The sequence below is a fragment of the Halichoerus grypus genome, chromosome 4 (assembly GCF_964656455.1).
Source record: "Halichoerus grypus chromosome 4, mHalGry1.hap1.1, whole genome shotgun sequence".
Taxonomy (NCBI): Eukaryota; Metazoa; Chordata; class Mammalia; order Carnivora; family Phocidae; genus Halichoerus; species Halichoerus grypus.
Window position 1 is genome coordinate 58,450,000 of NC_135715.1, and position 19,991 is coordinate 58,469,990.

Below are 19,991 nucleotides of genomic sequence, written 5' to 3' on the forward strand. Positions count from 1 at the left end.
CCCAGGTAGAAGGCATCACGGCCCCGATTTTTTACCCTTTTCTGTATTCACATACATTAACCATACCTTTTGTATTCACATACCTTTACCATATGGTTTTGCCTTTCCTCCCAGCAACAGGTGGAGTATATTTCTCAGCTCTTGATTTTGGGTGAAAATGCCGTTATGCCAGTGCTGATACTAGGGCTTCAAGAAGCCTTGTGTTCCCACTTGCTCTTTTGCATTCCTGCCTTCACCAGACACAAGGAGCAGAGCTGCCTCAGCCAGCCCTACCTAGATGAGGTGACCCCCAGCCAACCCAAGGACTCACAAGAAAAAAATAATTGGTTTCATTTAACTTACTGAGTTTGGAAGGATTTGTCACGCAGCAGTGGCTAGCTGATACATTTCTCCAACCTTCAGAAACAAAGGCTTCCCTTACGCCATTGTTTTTCTTTCCCTCATTATGTGGAAGCCTGTACTAGCTTTCTCAACATCTTCATCTTTTGTTTATTCCACAAACCACTGCTACCTTTCTGCCCTACTCTCCCGGTGGGAAGGGGCTCCCAACTCCTAATGGCCAAACACTACAGGTCCCTGCAGCCTTTAGAGCCTTGAATCCTCCTGCCCTTTTGAAAATCCTTCCTTGGCTTTCATGACATGTCTCCTGTTTCTCATCTCCCTCCTCTCCTCTCAGGGGTCTCCTCTCTGCCCTCTTTGCCTCTGGCTTTGCTTTCCTCCCTCTGGGGACCCTAGCCTCTCACATGACTTCAAGGACCACAGAAGCGTTGATAGCTGTTTGCAACCCCATGGCTCTTTGAGGTTCCAGCCGTGTGCGTGTGTATGTGTGTGTGTGCGCACTTGGCAGCTCCCCCAGGAGGTCCTCGGGGTTTGACACAGGGGAATGACTGCAGGCCGAGTGGAAGATGGACAGGCATGGGGAGAGATCCATGCCCAGGACTCCAGACAGGGAGGTACTGCAAGAATCCAGGCAAGAGGTGATGTAGCCAGACTCGGGGTGTCAGGGTCACCAGAAACCCTTGATTGAGCACCTGTGCTTCCTCCTGCAGAGCCCGAGTTTTGTTTCTGGCCCCGGGGGGTAGGACTTCACATTTATCCTTCTTAAATCTAATCATGGTTAGATTTAGCCCATTACTGCAACCTGTCACATTCCTCGTTAATTTCATCATACCTACTTAATTAGGCATCCCTCCCAGACCCGTGTCGATCCAGTCTTTTGGTCAATGTGTTACTTCTATCCTACCCAAGGCGCAGATCACACTGACAAGAAAGGGCCTGGCGGAAGATCACAGCAAGGCCTGTTACTCGTTTTAGCCGCCAGGTGGCTGCATGGCCCAGAAACTGATGCAGGTGCGGCTTGTAAGTGAAACTAGAATTTGAGCATTATTGGATGCTTGGGGATTTGGAATTGGGGGATGGGGGAGCACGGAGGGGACATGGAGAGTACGGCTCACTGGAGTTCCCCTTGGACGTGCGCGGAGCCGGGAGGGCCCGCGGGAAAGCGGTCAGCGGCGGGCCGGGCCCCCGGAGAAGCGCCCAGCTTGGGCGCAGGATTCGGAGGTAGAAGCGCGCCGGAATGGCTGGGGTGAGAGCGCAGGAGAGCACCCCCTCACGACCCGTGCGCGGCTGGTGGGAACGACCGGGGCGGCGACGGGGCGCTCAGGACGTCCCCAGCTCTGCTTCGGGCTCCTTACGTTTGCGAGCCAGCGCGAATGCTTCGCCAGCTTGGAGGTGAGAACAGGGGTCTGGGGCCACAGCGGTGGGGTCGCCGGCTTGCACGCGGTGGTGGAGGTAGACGAGCGCCGGGGCGGGGGGGGCGGTCAGGAGAGGCCGGAGCTGAGAAGGCCAGTGAGGGTTAAACCCGGAGAAGGAGGTGCCGGGCAGGAGAGGACGCGGCCTTGAGAAGAGGCCGCCTGTCCGCTGCAGCCCCGAGGGTGAGTTAGAGGGGGACGGGCAGTCGGCCCCTGCAGCCGGCGGCGGCACTGACGTCTCGGTTGGCCCTGGGAAGAGTGTTTTCAGGGACGGTGGGGGCAAGCGGGGTGCGGCGGGGGGCCGGGTCGGGGCAGGCGACGAGCTGGCGCAGAGACTCGAGAAGTTTAGCCCGGAGACCGGCACGTGGGAGCCGGAGCCCGCGGCCTGAGGGACGCGGGAAGGCGTTTTTGTCCCGGGTGACGGTGGCGATGTGGAGACAGCCGAGGCCAGGTGGCCCCCGGGGACGGGGAGGGGCTGTGGACACCTGTGTGACCGAGGTCCCCTGGGGTCGGGGCTGCTCACTCAAGGCAGGTCATGGCCAGTTGGTTCTCTCGGGTGGCGCCTGGGGGAGTCAAACAGGCCTCCGGGATTTATCTGATGGAGGCGGAAGAAAGGGAAGCATTAAAGATCGCATCAGTGTTGGTGATGTGAAGACAGAGAAGATGGCAGCGCCAGCAACAGAAGCTGGGGGGTCTGTTTTTGGTGAATCCATCTGGTTTCAGTTATGATGATTTTGGGGTTTATGGTTAGGTCTAAAAAAGTGAAGGTCAAGAGGCAGGTGAAAATGGAGAGAGAAGTGGAATGTTATGGCTGGAAACACACGCTTTCTGCAGAACTACCTGAAAACTTGGTGATGGGAAGAGCCGAGACCCGAGCAGAGACGTGGAGGTTCTCCTAAGTAGACAGTGGGAGAAGCAAGGGAACAGGAGATCTGGAAACAAAGCAGTCCTTCAGGGCTGGTGGCGATGGCGTTGGTAATAGTAAACTCGGAAAGGTGCATGACCCTTTGACTTCAGGAATTTCTTACAATTACTAGGAAATAATCATGGATGGGTGCAAAATTAGTTACAGTGATATTCACTGTGGCAGGGTTTGTAAAAATGATATTCTGGAACCAAGTGGAGATTGGTCTGGTAAATTACACATGGAATACTACACAGCCACTAAAAATGCAGAACATTATGAAATAATGTATGCGTTCATGAGCTATTAAGTAACAGAAACAGGTTATGAAACTGTTATCCATCATGATTCTGTTTTTAAACTTAATAGCTTTGTTGAAGTATAATTCACATACCATGCAATTCACTCTTTAAAAGGTACAGTTCAGTGATTTTTAGATATATGAAAGATATGGGCAACCATCACTAGAGTCTATTTTAGAACATTTTCATCACCTCAGAAAGAAATGCTGTGCCTTTAGCTATTGACCCGTCTGTCCCTATAACCCTCCCCCTGCCCTCCTCAGCTTATGTAACCACGAATCTTTCTGTCTCTAGATTTAATGAATGGAATCATATAGTGTGATCTTTTATGTCTGACTTCTTTTGGTTAGCATGGTGTTTTCAAGGTTCGTCTGTGTTGTAGCAGATACCAGTCCTTTATTTGTTTTTGTGGTTGAATAATGCTTTATCGTGGGGTATACCACATTTTGTTTATTCATTTATCAGCTGATGGACATTTGGGTTGTTTTGAACTTTTGGCTGTTATAGACGAGTGAAATTGCTGGGTCATATGAAAGCTGTGCTTAATCACTTGAGAAACTGTCAGGTTCTTTCCCACAATAGCGACACCATTTTACATTTCCACCAGCAATGTGGGAGGGTTCCGGTTTCTCCACATCCTAGCTAACACCTGTTATTATTGGACTTTTTACTTCTAGCCATTCTAGTGGATGTAAAGTGGTATCTCATTATGGTTTTGATTTACATTTCCCTGATGATGAATGATGTTGACAATCTTTGCACGTGCTTACTAGCCAGTTGTCTATCTTCTTTGGAGAAATATTTATTCAAGTCCTTTGCCTGTTTTTTTTTTTTAGTTTGTCTCTTTATTAAGTTGTATATCATGATTCTATTTTTGTAAACAAGTCTGAAAAGGTGAAATGATAGTGTGGTTGACAACTGTTGCCTCTGTATAGTGAATTACATGTTGATTTAATTATTTACTTTTTGCTTCCTTGTATCTCCTAAATGTTTTATAATGAACATAGGGGTAATAAGATAAACTTTATGAAGAATAGGAAAAGGGCCAATGAAAGCTACAGGTGCACTCAGAGGGGCCAGAGAGCCAGGCTGCTGCAATGGCAGGCAGCAGGGACTGGAAACCTTATCACAGCAGGAATCATTTCACCAGACATCCTCCTGGACTCTTCTGCAGTCTTGAAACATCCTGGAGAGGGGAAGGTTGGCGACAGAAACAGCAGGTGCGATTCTATGTGAAGAAAGAGGAATGGGGTCAGCAATGTAGAGAGTCCTAAACATTCAGATCAGTGGGAGACAGTGTTCACCCCAGTTAAGAAAAATGACCTCAGTCTTCTGTCAGTATCCCTTCCTTGGGGTACCCATTCTGCCCCCACTCAAGGCAGTGTCAATGGGGCTGTTAACGGCAGTGCCCTGTTCCTCCGTTCCCCAACATCGTCTCCCTCTCCCCAGCCCGGGAAGGTGGGCATGTGACCAAGCATATCTAGAAATAGACATAGAAATAAAACATTTCCAGGGATGAACATGAGACACAATCAGAGATTGTCAGAGTGCTGTTAGGAGATGTGACAAATGGACACTGGGGATAGAGGAGTGTTTCTCTCTTCCTTCTAAATCATATGCCATAAGCATGTTGGTTTGGGAACACCAGTGGCTACTTTCTCACCATGTGGACACATCCTGTCTGAGAATCATACACAAGACAGCAGTGGAAAGACAGAGCCCTGATGATGTGATTTGTGTTCCTGGATCCAACCATGCCTGACACTGGTTTATACTTTGGAGTTCCCAGTTATGTGAACTAATTAATTAATTAATTAATTAATTTTGCTTAAGCTTATTAAAGGTGTATTTCTTACTTGCAATGGAAAAGGTCCTAACTAACCCAGGTCCCTTCCAGTCCTATGATTTGGTCATCCTGAGCCAAGAGAAGAGATTGCTCTGAAATGAGTTAGGGTATAAGCCACTTGTAGACTGTAAAAGATTGGAGGAGAAAAGACCATGGATAGAAAGTAACATGGTCAAATGATAGATTTTTTTCAGGTAGGGCGATCTATCCGGGTTGGATGGCAGAGCAGGAAAAAAGATGGTGGAGAAAGAACAACGAACATGGTGGACTGTGATAGGCTGGAGAACACTCTGTCTGAGGAAGAAATGAAGGCAAGACATTCAAGGTAAATACACATGGGTTAATCCTGGAAATGTCAGGATGTCCCCTCCCCCAGCCTGAGGAGAATAAAGCACCTGAGCCTGTAGGGAGGGAAAAGGGAGAAGAGGCTGTGAACTCAGGATAATGGGCTGGGGGTTCCCTGGTGGTCTACAGCCTTTTGGACCCTCACAAGCAGCCCCCGGACGGGGTCAGACCAAAGACTCCTTGCTGGCCCCGCGTTTAGGCAGTGGTCACAGTCTCACCTGTCTCTGACCCCCTTTCCTGGAGCGTGGAGGGAGAGAAGAGCTGACAGTGAGGTGGGTTTTGCCTGGCGGGGCGGGCACTCTGTGCCTGTGTGCATTCTCGAACTGCACAGCCCCAGCCGCAGGGCATCCTGGAAGACCTTTCTACGGTGAACTGACTCACACAGACTCCTCCCTGATGCCCGGGGCAGGAGCTGCAGGGCCGCCAGGAGATGGGCTCCAGTGAGGCGGCCCACCAGCTCTTCACTGCCTCCCCACCACAAGGCCAGGGCCAGATACTGAGCCTTTCCTGACAGCGACAGTGTGACAGGTGCCCTCCTTTCCCGGCCCCTCCTCTAGCTGCCAGTTTCCTGGCTGCTTAGGCTGCGTGCTATGGTGGGATGCGGGCAGGCCCAGCAAACTGACAACTGAAAACCACTACTCTGCTGGGCAATGTCCCCGGTCAAGGTGAAGGGCAGCCTGGTGCTGCTAGATGCTGCCAGGCGGCCGCAGGCACACCCTCCTCCCTCCTCCCACACCCTGGGCGCCACAGAGTCTCGTTCATACCGGCGGGCCAGGTGGCAGCCAGGTGAATGTCATGCTCAGCGCCCGGAAAACGGCAGAGGCTTCTTTGGCCCAGCAGGAACAGCAGTCTGCAGTTAGGGCCTTGCCTCTGTTCCTGAAGCTGGGGTCCTGGCCGGGGCCTCTCCAGGGCTGGGGGCTGGGCAAATGGTGAGGCCTGGCCGGGAGGTCAACCACTTTCTGTCCCAGTGGTACTTTCTCAAAGGTATGTCAGCCTGGTCTTTAGGGTACCGGGAATACCACGCCTCTTAGCGACCAGCTCTGGCCAGCGGAGCTTACTGCATGAGACAGACTCGGATGGATGCTGCCCTGTGTGGGTCTGGCGGACGGCTAGAAAGAACGTGAGGCCATCTGGGAGGAAGGACCAGGGGCCGTGGTGCAGCCCCAGCAGCCCTCCCCCGTCACTGAACAGAAGGAGGAGGCTGCCGGGGAGGAACATGGTGGTTTCCTCCTGAGCCTCTGCCAGGAGGAGAAAGCCGTCAAGTAGGAGACAGAGAACGTAAGAACACACACGACAACTGGGCGAAGGACTGGGTGCCTTCTGAGGCCCGAACTACAGCAAGGAGTGGATGGCTTCCTCCTCACTCAGACTTCGGGACCCCCCAGATCAGAGTGACTGGCCCACATATGGAGGCGGGAGAGCGAGGTTCTTGTCTCACATGGACAAAGGGGAGTGAGGAAAGCGATGGAGTTTTATGAAGCAAGGATACAGAAAAAGCTCTCAGGAGTGAGAGGGGTCCTGACAGCCAACGTGGGCCTCCACCGACAAGTCTTTTATTTAGAGCTGACCAGGGAGCTTGTGGCCTTAACATTCTTGTGACGTCTTGGTTTGAGTAAGGACTGGTGATAACATCTGTAATGGCTTCTTTCTTCTTTGGGGTCTGGTTATTCTTTGTTGGTCACAGGTGACTGTCATGAAACAAGACCCCCCTTCTGACGCCTGAGGCAGGGTGGTCTGGTTTGTTCCCTTATCTCTGGTTCCCTTACACCTCTGCATTTGGGGAATTTCTGTGAGCCTGATCATGTACGTAGCCCCCTATCTCTCTCTCCCTACCTAGCCCCACCTGTCCCTTACTCAGTACCTTTCTTGAGCTCCAGACACATTTGTCCACCTGCTGCCCGGACATCTCCACACGAGACTGTCCAGAGCGGCCCTCACCATCTTTCATGCAACTCTGCCCCTCAGTTGGGCACGTCGCCGCAGCCACGAGCCTGTGAGGCACCCTCTTCCTCATCCTTATCTTCTAGAAATGGTGCAGCACTAGGAGTGGTCAATATTAAGTCCTGAATGCCTCACAAATTCTGCAGCTCCTCGCTCTAGGTTCTGGGTTTGAATCCAGCTCGGCCATGTGCTTGCGGTACGATCTTGGGCAAGTGACTCTCTCGTGTCTCTGTTTCTGCATCTGCAAAATCAGGATAATGAGCACACGCCTCCTACCCGGCTTCTGAGGACTGAGTTTAGTACTCACGTAGCATCTAGAGCAGGGCCAGTCCAAAGCAGGCGCTAAGTGAGCAGTAGCTGCCTTGATGATGGTATTAAGCCCTCAGGATGGCTTTCAAAACTCCCCTCCCGGCCCCCTCCGCGTGTCCACACACTGACGCACGGGGCCCGCACCTCGTCATTCTCTGAGCACGCCAAGCTCCGAGCCCCTGGGGCTCCTTCTGCCTGGATGGCCTACAGCGAATTCCCTCTCCCGCTGGCAGGGGGCGCCTGGGGTGGCGGAGGGAGCCAACAGGGGTGCACCTCCCGAGGGGCCGTCGCGTCCGTGAGTGCCTCACTTCCAGAGCCACCCTGTGAGGCTGGTCTTCTCTTTGCCTCACTTTTTGGGCAGGAAGCTGAAGCTCAGTGATTCTCAGAATCAAACAGCTAGTAGTGGAGCTGGACTTAAGTCCGGGGGTGGCCACCCCAACCCTGTGTAGTTCCACTGTGTGCAAATCTCTCCTGTCATTTAAGAGGGAAAAATAGAGGTCTTTGAGAGAGAAAGGACAGTAAGAGGATGTGGAAACAGTTCCCCCAGTGGTGGCTTTGCAATGTGTGGATTAGTGAAGCCGAAACATGTTTCCAGGACTAATGAATTTGAGTTGTTCTCAAGGGAAAGTGGTCAGAGTTGCAAGGGGCAGTGAAGTGGCAGCCGTGTTTACACCAGGAAGGTCAGCACAGGGGCTGTTGCAGCTCACCTTGCTGTGGGGGGTGGGGGACATCCCCCTGCACCGCCCTCTTCAGCTTCTCAGTGTCTGGGTTCAGCCTGGAGGGCTCCACCGTGAACTGTGCGCGCCTGTCCTGAGGTCAGCCGCCTTGTGGAAGATGGAGGATTCCACCGTTTCCTCCTGGGCTCCCGCTTTGTCTGCTTTCCCTTCCCTGCTGACTCAGGGACAGTGTGCAAGGTCGTATCCCTCTGGCAATCTGGGTGTGTCACTCTGTGGTCCTTCCCTGATCGACCCCTAAAGGTATGGAGAGTTAGTTCAATGGATGTTGGGTTAAAGGAGTAAACAAGTGATTGAATAAATATTTTAGTTGCTTCGGGCTTTATTTATTTTTTTAAGATTTTATTTGTCAGAGAGAGAGAGCACAAACAGGGGGAGAGGCAGGCTGAGGGAGAAGCAGATTCCCCACGGGGCAGGGAGCCCGATGCAGGACTCGATCCCTGGACTCTGGGATCATGACCAGAGCCAAAGGCAGACACTTCACGACTGAGCCACCAGGCGTCCTTGCTTTGGGCTTTCAATTTCGGAACTAAAATTGAGCGGACTCATGTTTTCCAACCTTCCCTAAAGGACAGATTAATGTGTATTACAACATGTTCCCTGAAAGATCCCCCATGATCACAGTTTTTTAAAGTAACATAGATGGCTCACAGTGCAGTGATTAATTTACAATCAATATTAATTGATGGTAATGGGGTTGTGAATTTTTATGTGGCTTTGTGACTTTGTTTTACAATGTTGGCCGTCATACACCCCCCTCCTTGGGAGGGACTAGGAGATCCTGACAGGAATCAGATGTGCGGCCATCAGACTGCTGCCTCGTGGGGGCCCTGTGGCACTGGGCCACGGACGAATGTGAGATGGAAGAATGGCTGGCTGGGCAGCAACCACTCCTATCAGGAAATCTAAGCCAACGTTATGTCCAACTGAAAAAGCTAGCCAAGAAAACAAAAGCAGGTGCAGTATTACAGTCTGAAATGAATACTGGTGTAGAGTCAAGGGATTGCTCAAAATGGCGGAGAAATTCAAGCTTGAGTTCCCTATCCTATAGGTCTAATTTGATCTTCCAAACATGAGACAACCAAGAGGAACAAATTTGACCTCCTTCAATGAATGTAGCTTTTGAAGTCTTTCCACTGAGTTATCCTTGAGCCCTGGAATTCAGAATTCTCGCTTTTCTTTGGAGGCCATGATGAGGGAAGGGTCTGCCCATTCTGGGGTGGAAAGCTGAAGAGCAGGTATGCCGGGAGGGAGGCTGCCTGGATATGCATCCTGGTTTCCAAAGATACAGTCTTTGGAGTCAGACCTCTCCCTAAATCCTGGCTTTGCGGCTGGCTGGCTGATCTGGAGCAAGTTCCTTACCCTTTCTGTAATTCGTGTTCTCCTCCATGAAGTGGACACGGAGGCCTAGTGGCAGCCAGGCTGATCATGCTGTTTTCCTTTGCTTCATTATGGTAGTGACATACAAGCACTTTCCGTATTCCCAAAACAAAACTAGGTCCTTGTTCACATCCATCTTCAATCTTTTCAATCTTCTTAGGAAGACCACAATCTAGCTTTATAGGTTTCAGACCTTTGTTCAACTGCAGGCCTCACTACGGTATCCAAAATCTTCCTGAAAGAACATGAACGAAAAGTTGGCTATTTCATGCCAAACATAACGTAATGTTTTGGAGAAAACAAACAAGCAAAAAAAGTAAAAGATATAAAATCTTAATTTCCTTTAATATAAGTAGACTAGAAAGATCTGTGAATCTACTTTGAAACATTTATCTTTTCATGTTAAAAAACTGTAGCGACTTTCCAATTTCATTTTCTATTACATTATTGCAATCTCTTCCAGGTCTTGTGTAATTTCCAGACTGCACTATGGCTCCAGGCAGCTTTGTATGACACAAACCAGTGTGGCCAGTCACAGAGGCTTTCCAAAAGCTCACCCGCTCTTCCCCAGTGTATATGCTGCCCCAGAGCCACCAAGATGAGAACCCATGGAGGCTGGCAGTTGAGAAAGGTTGCCCAAGGGCCGTGTGCCCCTCGGCCTTTTCTCCAGGGGTGATACTAACATTTGGGCAGATGCCTGGCTTTAGCCAAGAGCCTCATCCAAGAACATCATGATCTCAATGCCTGCCGGCTCACTCTGGGACTGACCCCGTAGGAGCCTCCCGGGCCGCAGTGGGGACGGGCACAGAGTACTTCCTGACACCCTGGACCTTCCCTCTTTCCCAGTCCTGAGGATGGACGAGGGAGGAGGAGCAGAGTTGGGCCTCAGGCCACCCTGGGTTTGTATCCCAGGTGTAGTCCATGCTGTCTGGGTGAGTTAAACTGCTCAGAGCCTCAGTTTCCTCAGATATAAAATGGGAGTGCCTCTGACTTTGATGTGTGTATTGGGTGCCAGGAAGGCGGGGCTCCAGCAGTGACAGCCTCACTTGGATGAGGGGACAGCAACCAGGGCGTGGAGTTAGCCAAGTGCCGGGGGAAGATGGTATGGGGCCTCTGGGGGGCCCATAGCGCCCCCCAGAGGCCAACCCCCCTCCCCGTCCCCCCCCCCCCCCCGGGGCGCTCCCTGTTTGGAGTGGGGACAGGAGCACGGACTAGCTACATGGCAGAGGAACGAAACTGACCGCGGAGTGTGTGGCACCTTTTTATTCAGTCTTTATTTAAATGTGTGTTTTGAAATAGCTTATTAAATAGGACCTTCTCAAATTTCGACTCACAATATTTACAGTGAATTTTGTGCAAACATATTTTGACTATAAGCGTCTGGCTCCCCCCCTTTCCTGTTAATAATTTACAAATTTGTATCACACAAAACCCCAGCTACTTCATTTATTGCCTTTTAGGCTCCCGTTCTCTGTTTGACAGGTACTGAACTAGAATAAGGACTTGCTAACAAAGAACTAATTCAAGGACTGCCTGGGTGGCTCAGACGGTTAAGCGTCTGCCTTCAGCTCAGGTCATGATCCCGGGGTCCTGGGATCAAGTCCCCTGTTGGGCTCCCTGTTCAGTGGGGAGCCTGCATCTCTCTCTTCCTCTGCCTGCCACTCCCCCTGCTTGTGTTCTCTCTCTCTCTGTCAAATAAGTAAATAAAATATTTTTTTAAAAAAAGAACTAATTCAAGCCCAGAGGAAATAAAATGCTTTATTTATCAAAAAAGAATTACAACAAGGCCTTGCTTTCCAAATGGAAACATGTGTCCTAGGATGTTGTGGAACAGTGTTAGCAACCAAATAAACGTCCAATGGTTATTGAGCCTTTTCTCTCTCTCTTTAAATATTTACAGTCTTCTCTTCTAGTCAAATAAGCAAAACCAGAAAAGCCAAATTCTAAGAGACTCTGGGCTGTCAGGAAACGTTATTAAAAATAATCTGACTTCAGTGAGTAAAGAATGAAGGTCATCAGTGGGCTGTGGGCTGACCCTCCACACTGGCATTGGCCAGAACTGCTATAAGGGGTCCCACGGGGCCCACTCCATCCGCCTCAGGAGTCCACGCTGGGCCCCTGCCGAGAGGGGTGAAGGCCTGTCAGCTAATTCTTCAGATACAAAATCTACAGAGGGACTGATCCTGGAGAAGGACCCCTGGAGAGGCATCCTTCCCTCTCTGGTGGAGAAATACCTGGTTGAAGAACACAGCACACAATACTGTATAAAGTGAGGGTCCTTACAGAGGCCACAACTCACGATTTGGAAACAGAATTCTGAAAAAATACAGATTAATCGTTACACCCTTAATGGCTTATAAATATAACTTTAAAATTTCATTTTATACATTTGATGTCTGAGAACCAACCATAACCTTTTTTGTTGTTTTTGGTTCATGCCTTTTTTTAAGAACACAATTAAGTCCTTAATGCAAGAGAATACTTGAGACCACATTTTTGTAGCTTTTCTACCTTTTCGCTGAAAGCTTTGATGGGAAGTTAGAGTGGCAGCTAATTAGAAAATAAACTGAAAAGATAACTTCGAGTCCTTTGAGAAGTTTTTCACACATTTAATCATTTGCCCTTCCAATGGCAATGTTCCCTTATTTATAAAAGCGGGCTAACCCTCTGGACCCACGATTTTGTACACGCGAGGCATCCCAATGCAATGATTCCTACCCTAAAACACACTTTCACCACAAAAGAATTTTCCCATGATGACAGTTAGGAATGAAATATTCCAATCATTCCCTGACGCTTCAGGAGTCAGAGCGAAACAGCAGTGTTTACTGCTAGAGCTGTGGTCCTTCACCATCTGTTCCAAGTTCTCAAGTGAGCAGGTCATACCCGCGGATCCCCTCTGTCCCCGTGACCCCTGCTGACCTGTCCTACTTTGGCCGAGCCAGTTCCCGGCTACCCGGGCCGCAGGGGGTGCGCCAGGAGTGGGGTGCAGAGGAGAGCCGCTGGGATGGAGCGCGGGACGGTGCGCGGGATGGTGCGTGGAGAGAGGGTTGCGCTTCCCTAGGAACTTAGTTATGGTCAAAACAGATGGGCCGGGAACAAGGACATGTGACGACTGAAAACATGGGCCTTGTTTCGCCAGAGCTTTCAGCGCCGTGAGAAATCCGTTATGTCCAGGCGCAGACAGATGGAATGGTTTTGCACCTCTTGCCCCGACCCCCAGTTCTCCTCGGAGAACTTAACCTTGAGGGCTCAGGGACGCCTGTCATTTGGGCTTCTGCTTGGGGGGCCTGTGGTGACCCAGGGCTCGGGTCTGCAAGCCCACGGCCCTGCTGCCTTGGTCAACCAAGGGTTAAAACTGTTTTTATCCATGTCTAGTACAGTGGCTCTGATTTCACATAAATCATCACAGACTTGATTCAAACGAATGCATTATTCTAGGTTAATCATTTTTCATTCAAATGTTTATATTCTGTCTACCCTGAACAATGAATTGAGAAAAACCGGGCACCTCCTCCAAAGCCTTCCCAAGGACAATGACTTTCTGAAATGACACTTTCTGTACAAACTGAACAAATGAGACGGTGACTGTGGCGGGAGGGTGGCTGAGACCATCAGGGGGCGGCTTTCTTCAAGTCCCGGATCTGCTTGATCAGGTAGTTCTTCTCATCGCTGAACTGCTCATCGTCCGTCCTCTCCTTTTGGAAGCTGCTCAGAAACTCAATGAGTTTGGGTTGATTTTTTAGTAGAATCTCCACAATAGGCTGCGTTTTGTGAGGACTGGCCACAAACACCTGAAACGTAAAGAAACAAATACGTCAGACAGGGAACGCACACCAGGAATGACACAGACCCTTCTCGGGGTCCCTGTGCTACTCGCGTTGGTAAAATGCAGAAGCCCCACGTTATGCTTCCCTAATTGAGGGAAATCCGTAATTCCCCATCCAGAGCCGTGTTCTGGAGAGCTAGCCGGGAGCTCGTCAGAGCTATCTGGGAACAGTTTTTACTTTGTTTTGATTTTAAATGTCTTAAATGTTTGTATGTTCTTAACTATACAGTCTTTCCAACAGAAAAGAACGTAACAGATACCAATATACCCACCAACAACTTGAGCAGATTTTGCCATTTTACTTCAAATCTCTTTTTAAAGGAATAAAACACTACAAATAGATGCAAACTCACTTTCCATCTGTCCCCACCCCCTTGAGCAGTGTGCTTCCATCCCCAAGCGTGTTTTTATCCTTTTCCTCCTATGACATAGATATGCACATAAACATAAACAACATGTAGTATTCGAGTGTGCTTTTTTTTTTTTATAATTTAGTTTTTGAACAGGTAATATATTCATCTGGCTACAAAATTCAAAAAAGACAAAGGTGAAGAGTTCCCCTCTCATCTTCCCTCCCTGGAGGTCATCAATGATATTCTTTCCTTATGTATGTGGAGCTTTAAAATTTACAATTTCCCAGGCTCCAGCTCCCAGAGATTCCAGCTCAGCAGATCTGGGGTAGAGGTCTGGCATTCTGTATTTTTATAAAGTTCCACAAAGAGTCTTATGTGCACTCCTGTTGAAACTACAATCCTAGACTAGTGACTCAGCTGTTCTATAAAAGACAGCAATGACTATCATAATAGGACACAATAACTCAAAACTATAATACTGATTGCTGTAATATTTCTCAATGGACACACTTCCCAGTTAGATGATACATATATGACGACGTGAGAATACCCATAAAAGTGTGTGACTCCCATACAGCGCTATGGTTTCATGTTCTGGGCGCCTCACTCCTCCAAAGGGCTGAGTGCTTTACCACCAGGCCCCCTGCCCCATCCCATACTTGCAACAGTGCATCCTCTAAACACACTATGGACAAGGATCGGTTATGGGGATAAGTGGAAGCTATAAGGTTGAGCCCTCAAGGTTTCTCCAGCCCAGCAATCATGAAGAAAGAAAAAAATACACAAAGATGTTAAGGCCCTATGAGAGGGGAAGGAAAGGCTGTGGAGGTTCAAAAGAAGTGAACATGACATTAGATTTCTGGGTTTATCGTGTGACAGGCGAGCTCGTCCATGAATCAGATTTTTCTATTTCTTCTTGAGTCAGTTTGGTAGTTTGTCCATTTCATTTACATTATCTGATTTATTGGTTAGATTACACTACAATTATTCATAGTATTCTCTTAATGATTTTTTAAAATTTCTATGAGGGGATTGAATTGGTCATCAAAAACCTCCCAACAAAGGAAAGCCCAGGAAAATGACTTCACTGGTAAATTCTACAAACTTTTAAAGAAGAATTAACACCAGTCCACTTCAAATTCTTCCCAAAAAATAAAAGAGAAGGGAACACTTCCTAATTCACTCTATGAGGCTGGCCTTACCCTGATGCCAAAGCCAGACAAAGACATGACAAGAGAACTACAGACCAATATCCTTTAGGAATAAAGATGTAAAAATCCTCCATAAGATACAAGCAACCTGAGTCTAGCATCCTATTAAAACAATTATATGCCATCAACAAGTGGAATTTATGCTAGAAATATAAAGGAGGTTCAACATAATAAAATCAATCAATGTCATACACCACATGCATGGGGTTGAACTGTGTCCCCTCAAAATATGAATGTTTAATTCCTAACCCTCAGTACTTATAAATGTGACATTACAGACATAATCAAATCCAGATGAGGTCATACTGGATTAGGGTGGGTCCTAATCCTATGACTAGTATCCTTATAAGAAGAAGAAAATTAGGACAAAAAGACACATAGGGATCCACAGAGGAAAATACCATGTAAAGATGATGACAGATATTGCAGTTATGCATCTATAAGCCAAGGAATGCCAAGGATCACTGGCAATCACCAGAAGCTAGGAGACAAGCATAGGACAGATTATCCGGGTGAACCTCTCCGAAAGGACCCACCCCTGCTGACACCTTGACTGTGGATTTCCAGTCTCCAGAACTGTGAGACAATAAACTTCTGTTGTCTTAAGTCATTCAGTCTATGGTACTTTGTTATGGCAGCTCTCGGCAACTAATATACCACATTAATACAATGAAGAAAAGCCACATAATCACTTCAATTGAAGCAGAAAAAGTATTTGACAAGAGAATGAAGTTGGGCCCCTATCTCACACTGTAAACAAAAATTCACTCAAAATCAATCAAAGACCTTAATATAAGAGCTAATAAAACTTTTAAAGGAAAATATAGGGATCTATATTCATGACCTTGGATTTGGCGATGGTTTCTTAGCTATGACACCAAAAGCATGAGCAACAAAAGAAAAAACAGATAAACTGAACATCAAAATGTAAAACTTTTGTGTATCAAAGGACATTATCAAGAGAGTGAAAAGACAACACACAGCATGGGAGAAAATATTTGTGAATCATATGTATGATCAATATCTAGTATCCAGAATATATAGAGACCTCTTACAATTCAACAATGAAAAAACAAGGTTTTTTTAAAAGGGGCAAAGGACTTGAACAGACATTTCTCCAAAGAAGATATATATATGGCCAATAAGCACGTGAAAAAATGCTCAACATCATTAGTCATTAGGGAAATGCAAATCAAAACCATAATGGAATATCACTTCACACGCACTAGGATGGCTCTAATAAAAAACCCTGAAAACAACACGTGTTGGTAAGGAAGGGGAGAAACTGAACCCTGTACAATGCTGGTGGGCATGTAAAATGGCGCACCCTCTGTGGTAAACAGTTTGGCAGTAACTCAATAAGTTACACATTTAATTACCGTAAAACTGAAAATTCCATTCTGAAGTATATATCAAAAGAATTGAAAAACTCTGTTCAAATAAGAACTTGTACACAAATGTTCCTAGCAGCACTGTTCACGATAGCCAAAAGTCCATCAACTGATGAACAATTGTGGCATATCCATACAATGGAATACTATTCAGCCATAAAACTGAACGCAATATTGATCATACTACAACATGGATGAACCTTAAAAACATATTAATGAAAGAAAGCAGACTCAAAAGGCCATACAGTATAATTCTATTTATATGAAATATCCAGAAGAGGCAAATCCATTGAGACCAAAAGCAGATTAGGAGATGCCAAGGGCCTGGAGTATGGGAAAATGCCTAATGGGTACAGGGATTCCTTTTGGGGTGAGGAAGATGTTCCAGAACTAGATAGTGATAATAGTCGTGCAACACTGTAAATACGCTGAATGCCATTGAACTGTACACTTTAAAATGGTTAGAATGGTGAGGTTTAGGTTACTACAATAAAGTAAAATTGTTACTTACATATATTTTAAAAAGGACCCCTGACTGGTTTACACTGTTAGAATGCCTGACCTTTATATCATACCTATTAGTAGTATGTCAGAAAATCATATGCTGAAGCCAAATTCGTGGCTCCCGTGGTTACCATTTGTTTACAAGGGAGCTGCTGTGAAGTTTTAGGTGGAAATTGTGTGGAATTTTGTGGTAACTCCATAAATAACTCATAACAGTCTTTCTAAAAAAAAAAAAAAAAATATATATATATATATATTGGACAAACGAAGCTTCTCTATTTCAATCCAAAATAAATGTGAAATGTAGAAGAGTTTGCAGTCAGGCATCACTGGATTAACTACACTGACTCCACACACTGTACACCTAAAAAATGTTAAATTTGTTTTCCAGTTTTGAAATGTTCCCTATTTTAATTCTCCATGGTTCCTGAACTCTGCCACCTCTAAAGGGAGCGACTGGTCAGAAGCAGCCAACACACCAGCACGGTCCCTCTGGGGCTGACGGCCCCAGTGACGGCTGGAGACGAACCAGTGCCGTTAGGAACGCACTTCTGGATCAAGGTACGCTGAGCCAAATCTTCTGAATATTACGTCCAGTATAGGGAGTTTCTTGGTCCTGTCTCTGCTGGACCCTTTTTTTTTTTTTTTTAATGCTATTTTCAAACCATCCCCAACAAGTTAAACAAATGGAACTGCCTGTGGCTTCTCTTTTTACAGTGTGGTCTTATTGGCTGTATCCCTTAATTTACACATGTTGCAGAAGTGTGATTTATGGTGTTCTCAAGCATGGTTAGAGAAAGGCAAATATCATGACCACAACTCAAATATTTTTAACTTAGAAAACTAAGAATACTTTGCTCTCTATTTTAAACCTGAATGCTTTTTATGAAAGATTAAAAAAATGCAGGTCTTACACACACATTCATTCATTTCATTCAAATTCTATTCTGTCAAGAGAGATTTGCACTAGACAAGGCATTGGAAGGCTCGTTTTCTGCTTTGCTACCCTTACTGTCTGGGAGGCGTGCTGTAAGCCTAGAATGCTTTGTACGTGGATTTGAAACTGGGACTCCCGTGACAGTTACATGGAAGTAACTCAAAGCAAAGTTTCATTCCACTGAAGTGTAAATAAAATAAGGTCTTTTCATTCTAAAGGCTCACCCTCTCAAATGGACACAGACCTGAGCAATATAATGGTTAGAATATTTTGACACAGTTCTTGCTGGTACTGATCAGAGACAGTAACTTTTTTCCTGTTTAAGAAAGAAGGACCTGATCCCTGCTTCCGCAAGCTGGCTGATGTCTGTGAGCACCAACGAGCCCACAACAGGACCAGACCGGGCCCCACCACCTGGGCAGGAAGAACAAAAACCCTGGGGAGGAAGTGAGGACGGAGAAGGAGAGCAGGCTGGAGGTTCAGGATGCTCTAAACATCTCCTGAGATCCTCTTCCTCACTGCCACCATCCTTATAATCATCCTGATTAGGAAAGTGACACATGTGGAAAACTAGGAAAACAGAAAAAGAGACACAAAGAAGAAAGAAAAATATCTCTTAAATAATTCCTCCACCCAAAAATAACCACTGTGAACACTTGGTGTATATCCTTTTTTTCCTTGCATATAGCTATATGTAAACATATTTTAGACAAAACTGGGCTTGCATTCTGTACCTGGTGGTTTGTAAACTGCTTTTTTTCCTTTTTTTTAAATTTAATTTTATTATGTTATGTTAATCACCATACATTACATCATTAGTTTTGGATGTAGTGTTCCATGATTCATTGTTTGCGTATAACACCCGGTGCTCCATTCAGTATGTGCTCTCTTTAATACCCATCACCAGGCTAACCCATCCCCCCACCCCCCTCCCCTCTAGAACCCTCAGTTTGTTTCTCAGAGTCCTTAGTCTCTCATGGTTCGTCTCCCCCTCTGATTCCCCCCCTTCATTTTTCCCTTCCTACTATCTTCTTCTTCTTCTTTTTTTTTTAAACATATAATATATTACTTGTTTCAAAGGTACAGGTCTGTGTAAACTGCTTTTCACTGGATACATTCTTAATATTTACAGCTTCTTCTTACATTAAGGGAGCCAATCACCACTTAAAGTATAGTCAGGGCTATAATAATAGACATTGTTGTTCTAACAACTGCTTTGGCATTTTGGAATCCAAGTCTTTGGGATCTACAAATTGCACACAACTGTGGAAATTATGTAGGAAACTACAAATTTATTCCAAAATTACATGGAAAAGCCACTTTTAAAAATGTCTTATTCTAATAGTATTCACAGTCTTAATTTTCCTAAATTTTTAAAACTAGGCAATAATATCATAAATATTCAGCACCAGGATTAACAAACTGAGTCATGAGTCATATATTTATATACTTTTTGGTGATGTTGATAAAGTTGGTCACTAAAACCCATTACAAACCTTTCTATAAACAAACATAGACTTGATTATTTTATGAATTTTTAAAGAAATTATTTTAAAAAGTAGAAACGAGAGGTTAAGTCTTAATTACAGCTTTTCACTTGTTCTCTACCACTTGGTGAAATAAGCCAAATGGGCACAAATGAGTTCAGATGAAGGCATGATACCGTTGAGCACTCTGCACTATTTAGAGTAGCTGATGAAACATTAAGTTGCTATAAACACTTTTTTGCTATACGGTTAACATTTTTAGAAAAATTATTAATATTACATCAGCTCATAGTGGATTCCTAAATTTACCTGGCTCAACTGTTTTCTCCATCAGTAGATTTAGATTTGGTATGTCGAGACCAGAGTGGTTGGCCTGCTAAAAAAACAGGTCCTTAAGGAAGTGGGTAATTGATGGTTAGGCTTTCACCAAATTAATCTGTAATTCTGTATTCTTTTCAGTAAGACCACACGGAAATGATTCTCAACTAGGACTTTTCTTGTTCTGTATCCTTTTTTTTGGTGAACTGTCAAACTGGCTGTTGTATTTTGGACAGGGTGAGGGTGGAGCTTCTTGTTTTCATGGAAATAGCTACAGCAGCCAACTGCTAGGATCTGAGTGGCGGAGTAGTCCACTTGGGAACATTTTTGTCCCTGGCCAGGCCTGAGTTCCAGCATTCCTAAGAGGTGAGCCAAATGGCACAGACCACCCCATTCCCGACACAGTTTGGTGGGAGGGCATCATGGTCTTTGTTATGAAGGAAGTTAAC

General features: G+C 46.2%; 1 protein-coding gene and 1 long non-coding RNA gene across 15 annotated transcripts in view; one reads left to right on the top strand and one right to left on the bottom strand.

Moving 5' to 3' along the window:
• The first annotated feature begins 1,439 nt into the window (after positions 1-1,439).
• Positions 1,440-18,771, top strand: LOC144381579 (uncharacterized). The gene is made up of 3 exons (XR_013446979.1): positions 1,440-1,731; positions 17,250-17,361; positions 18,063-18,771. It is a non-coding gene; the product is annotated as an uncharacterized LOC144381579 (long non-coding RNA).
• The window catches only part of CAB39L (calcium binding protein 39 like), a 110,733-nt gene continuing 101,992 nt past the window's right edge, over positions 11,251-19,991 (bottom strand). For all 14 annotated transcript variants that reach the window (XM_036104576.2, XM_036104586.2, XM_036104581.2 and 11 more), the window contains one exon: positions 11,251-13,306. In XM_036104576.2, the coding sequence (XP_035960469.1) occupies positions 13,127-13,306 (180 nt within the window). In that variant the 3' untranslated portion in view covers positions 11,251-13,126. The remainder of the gene's footprint in view (positions 13,307-19,991) is intronic.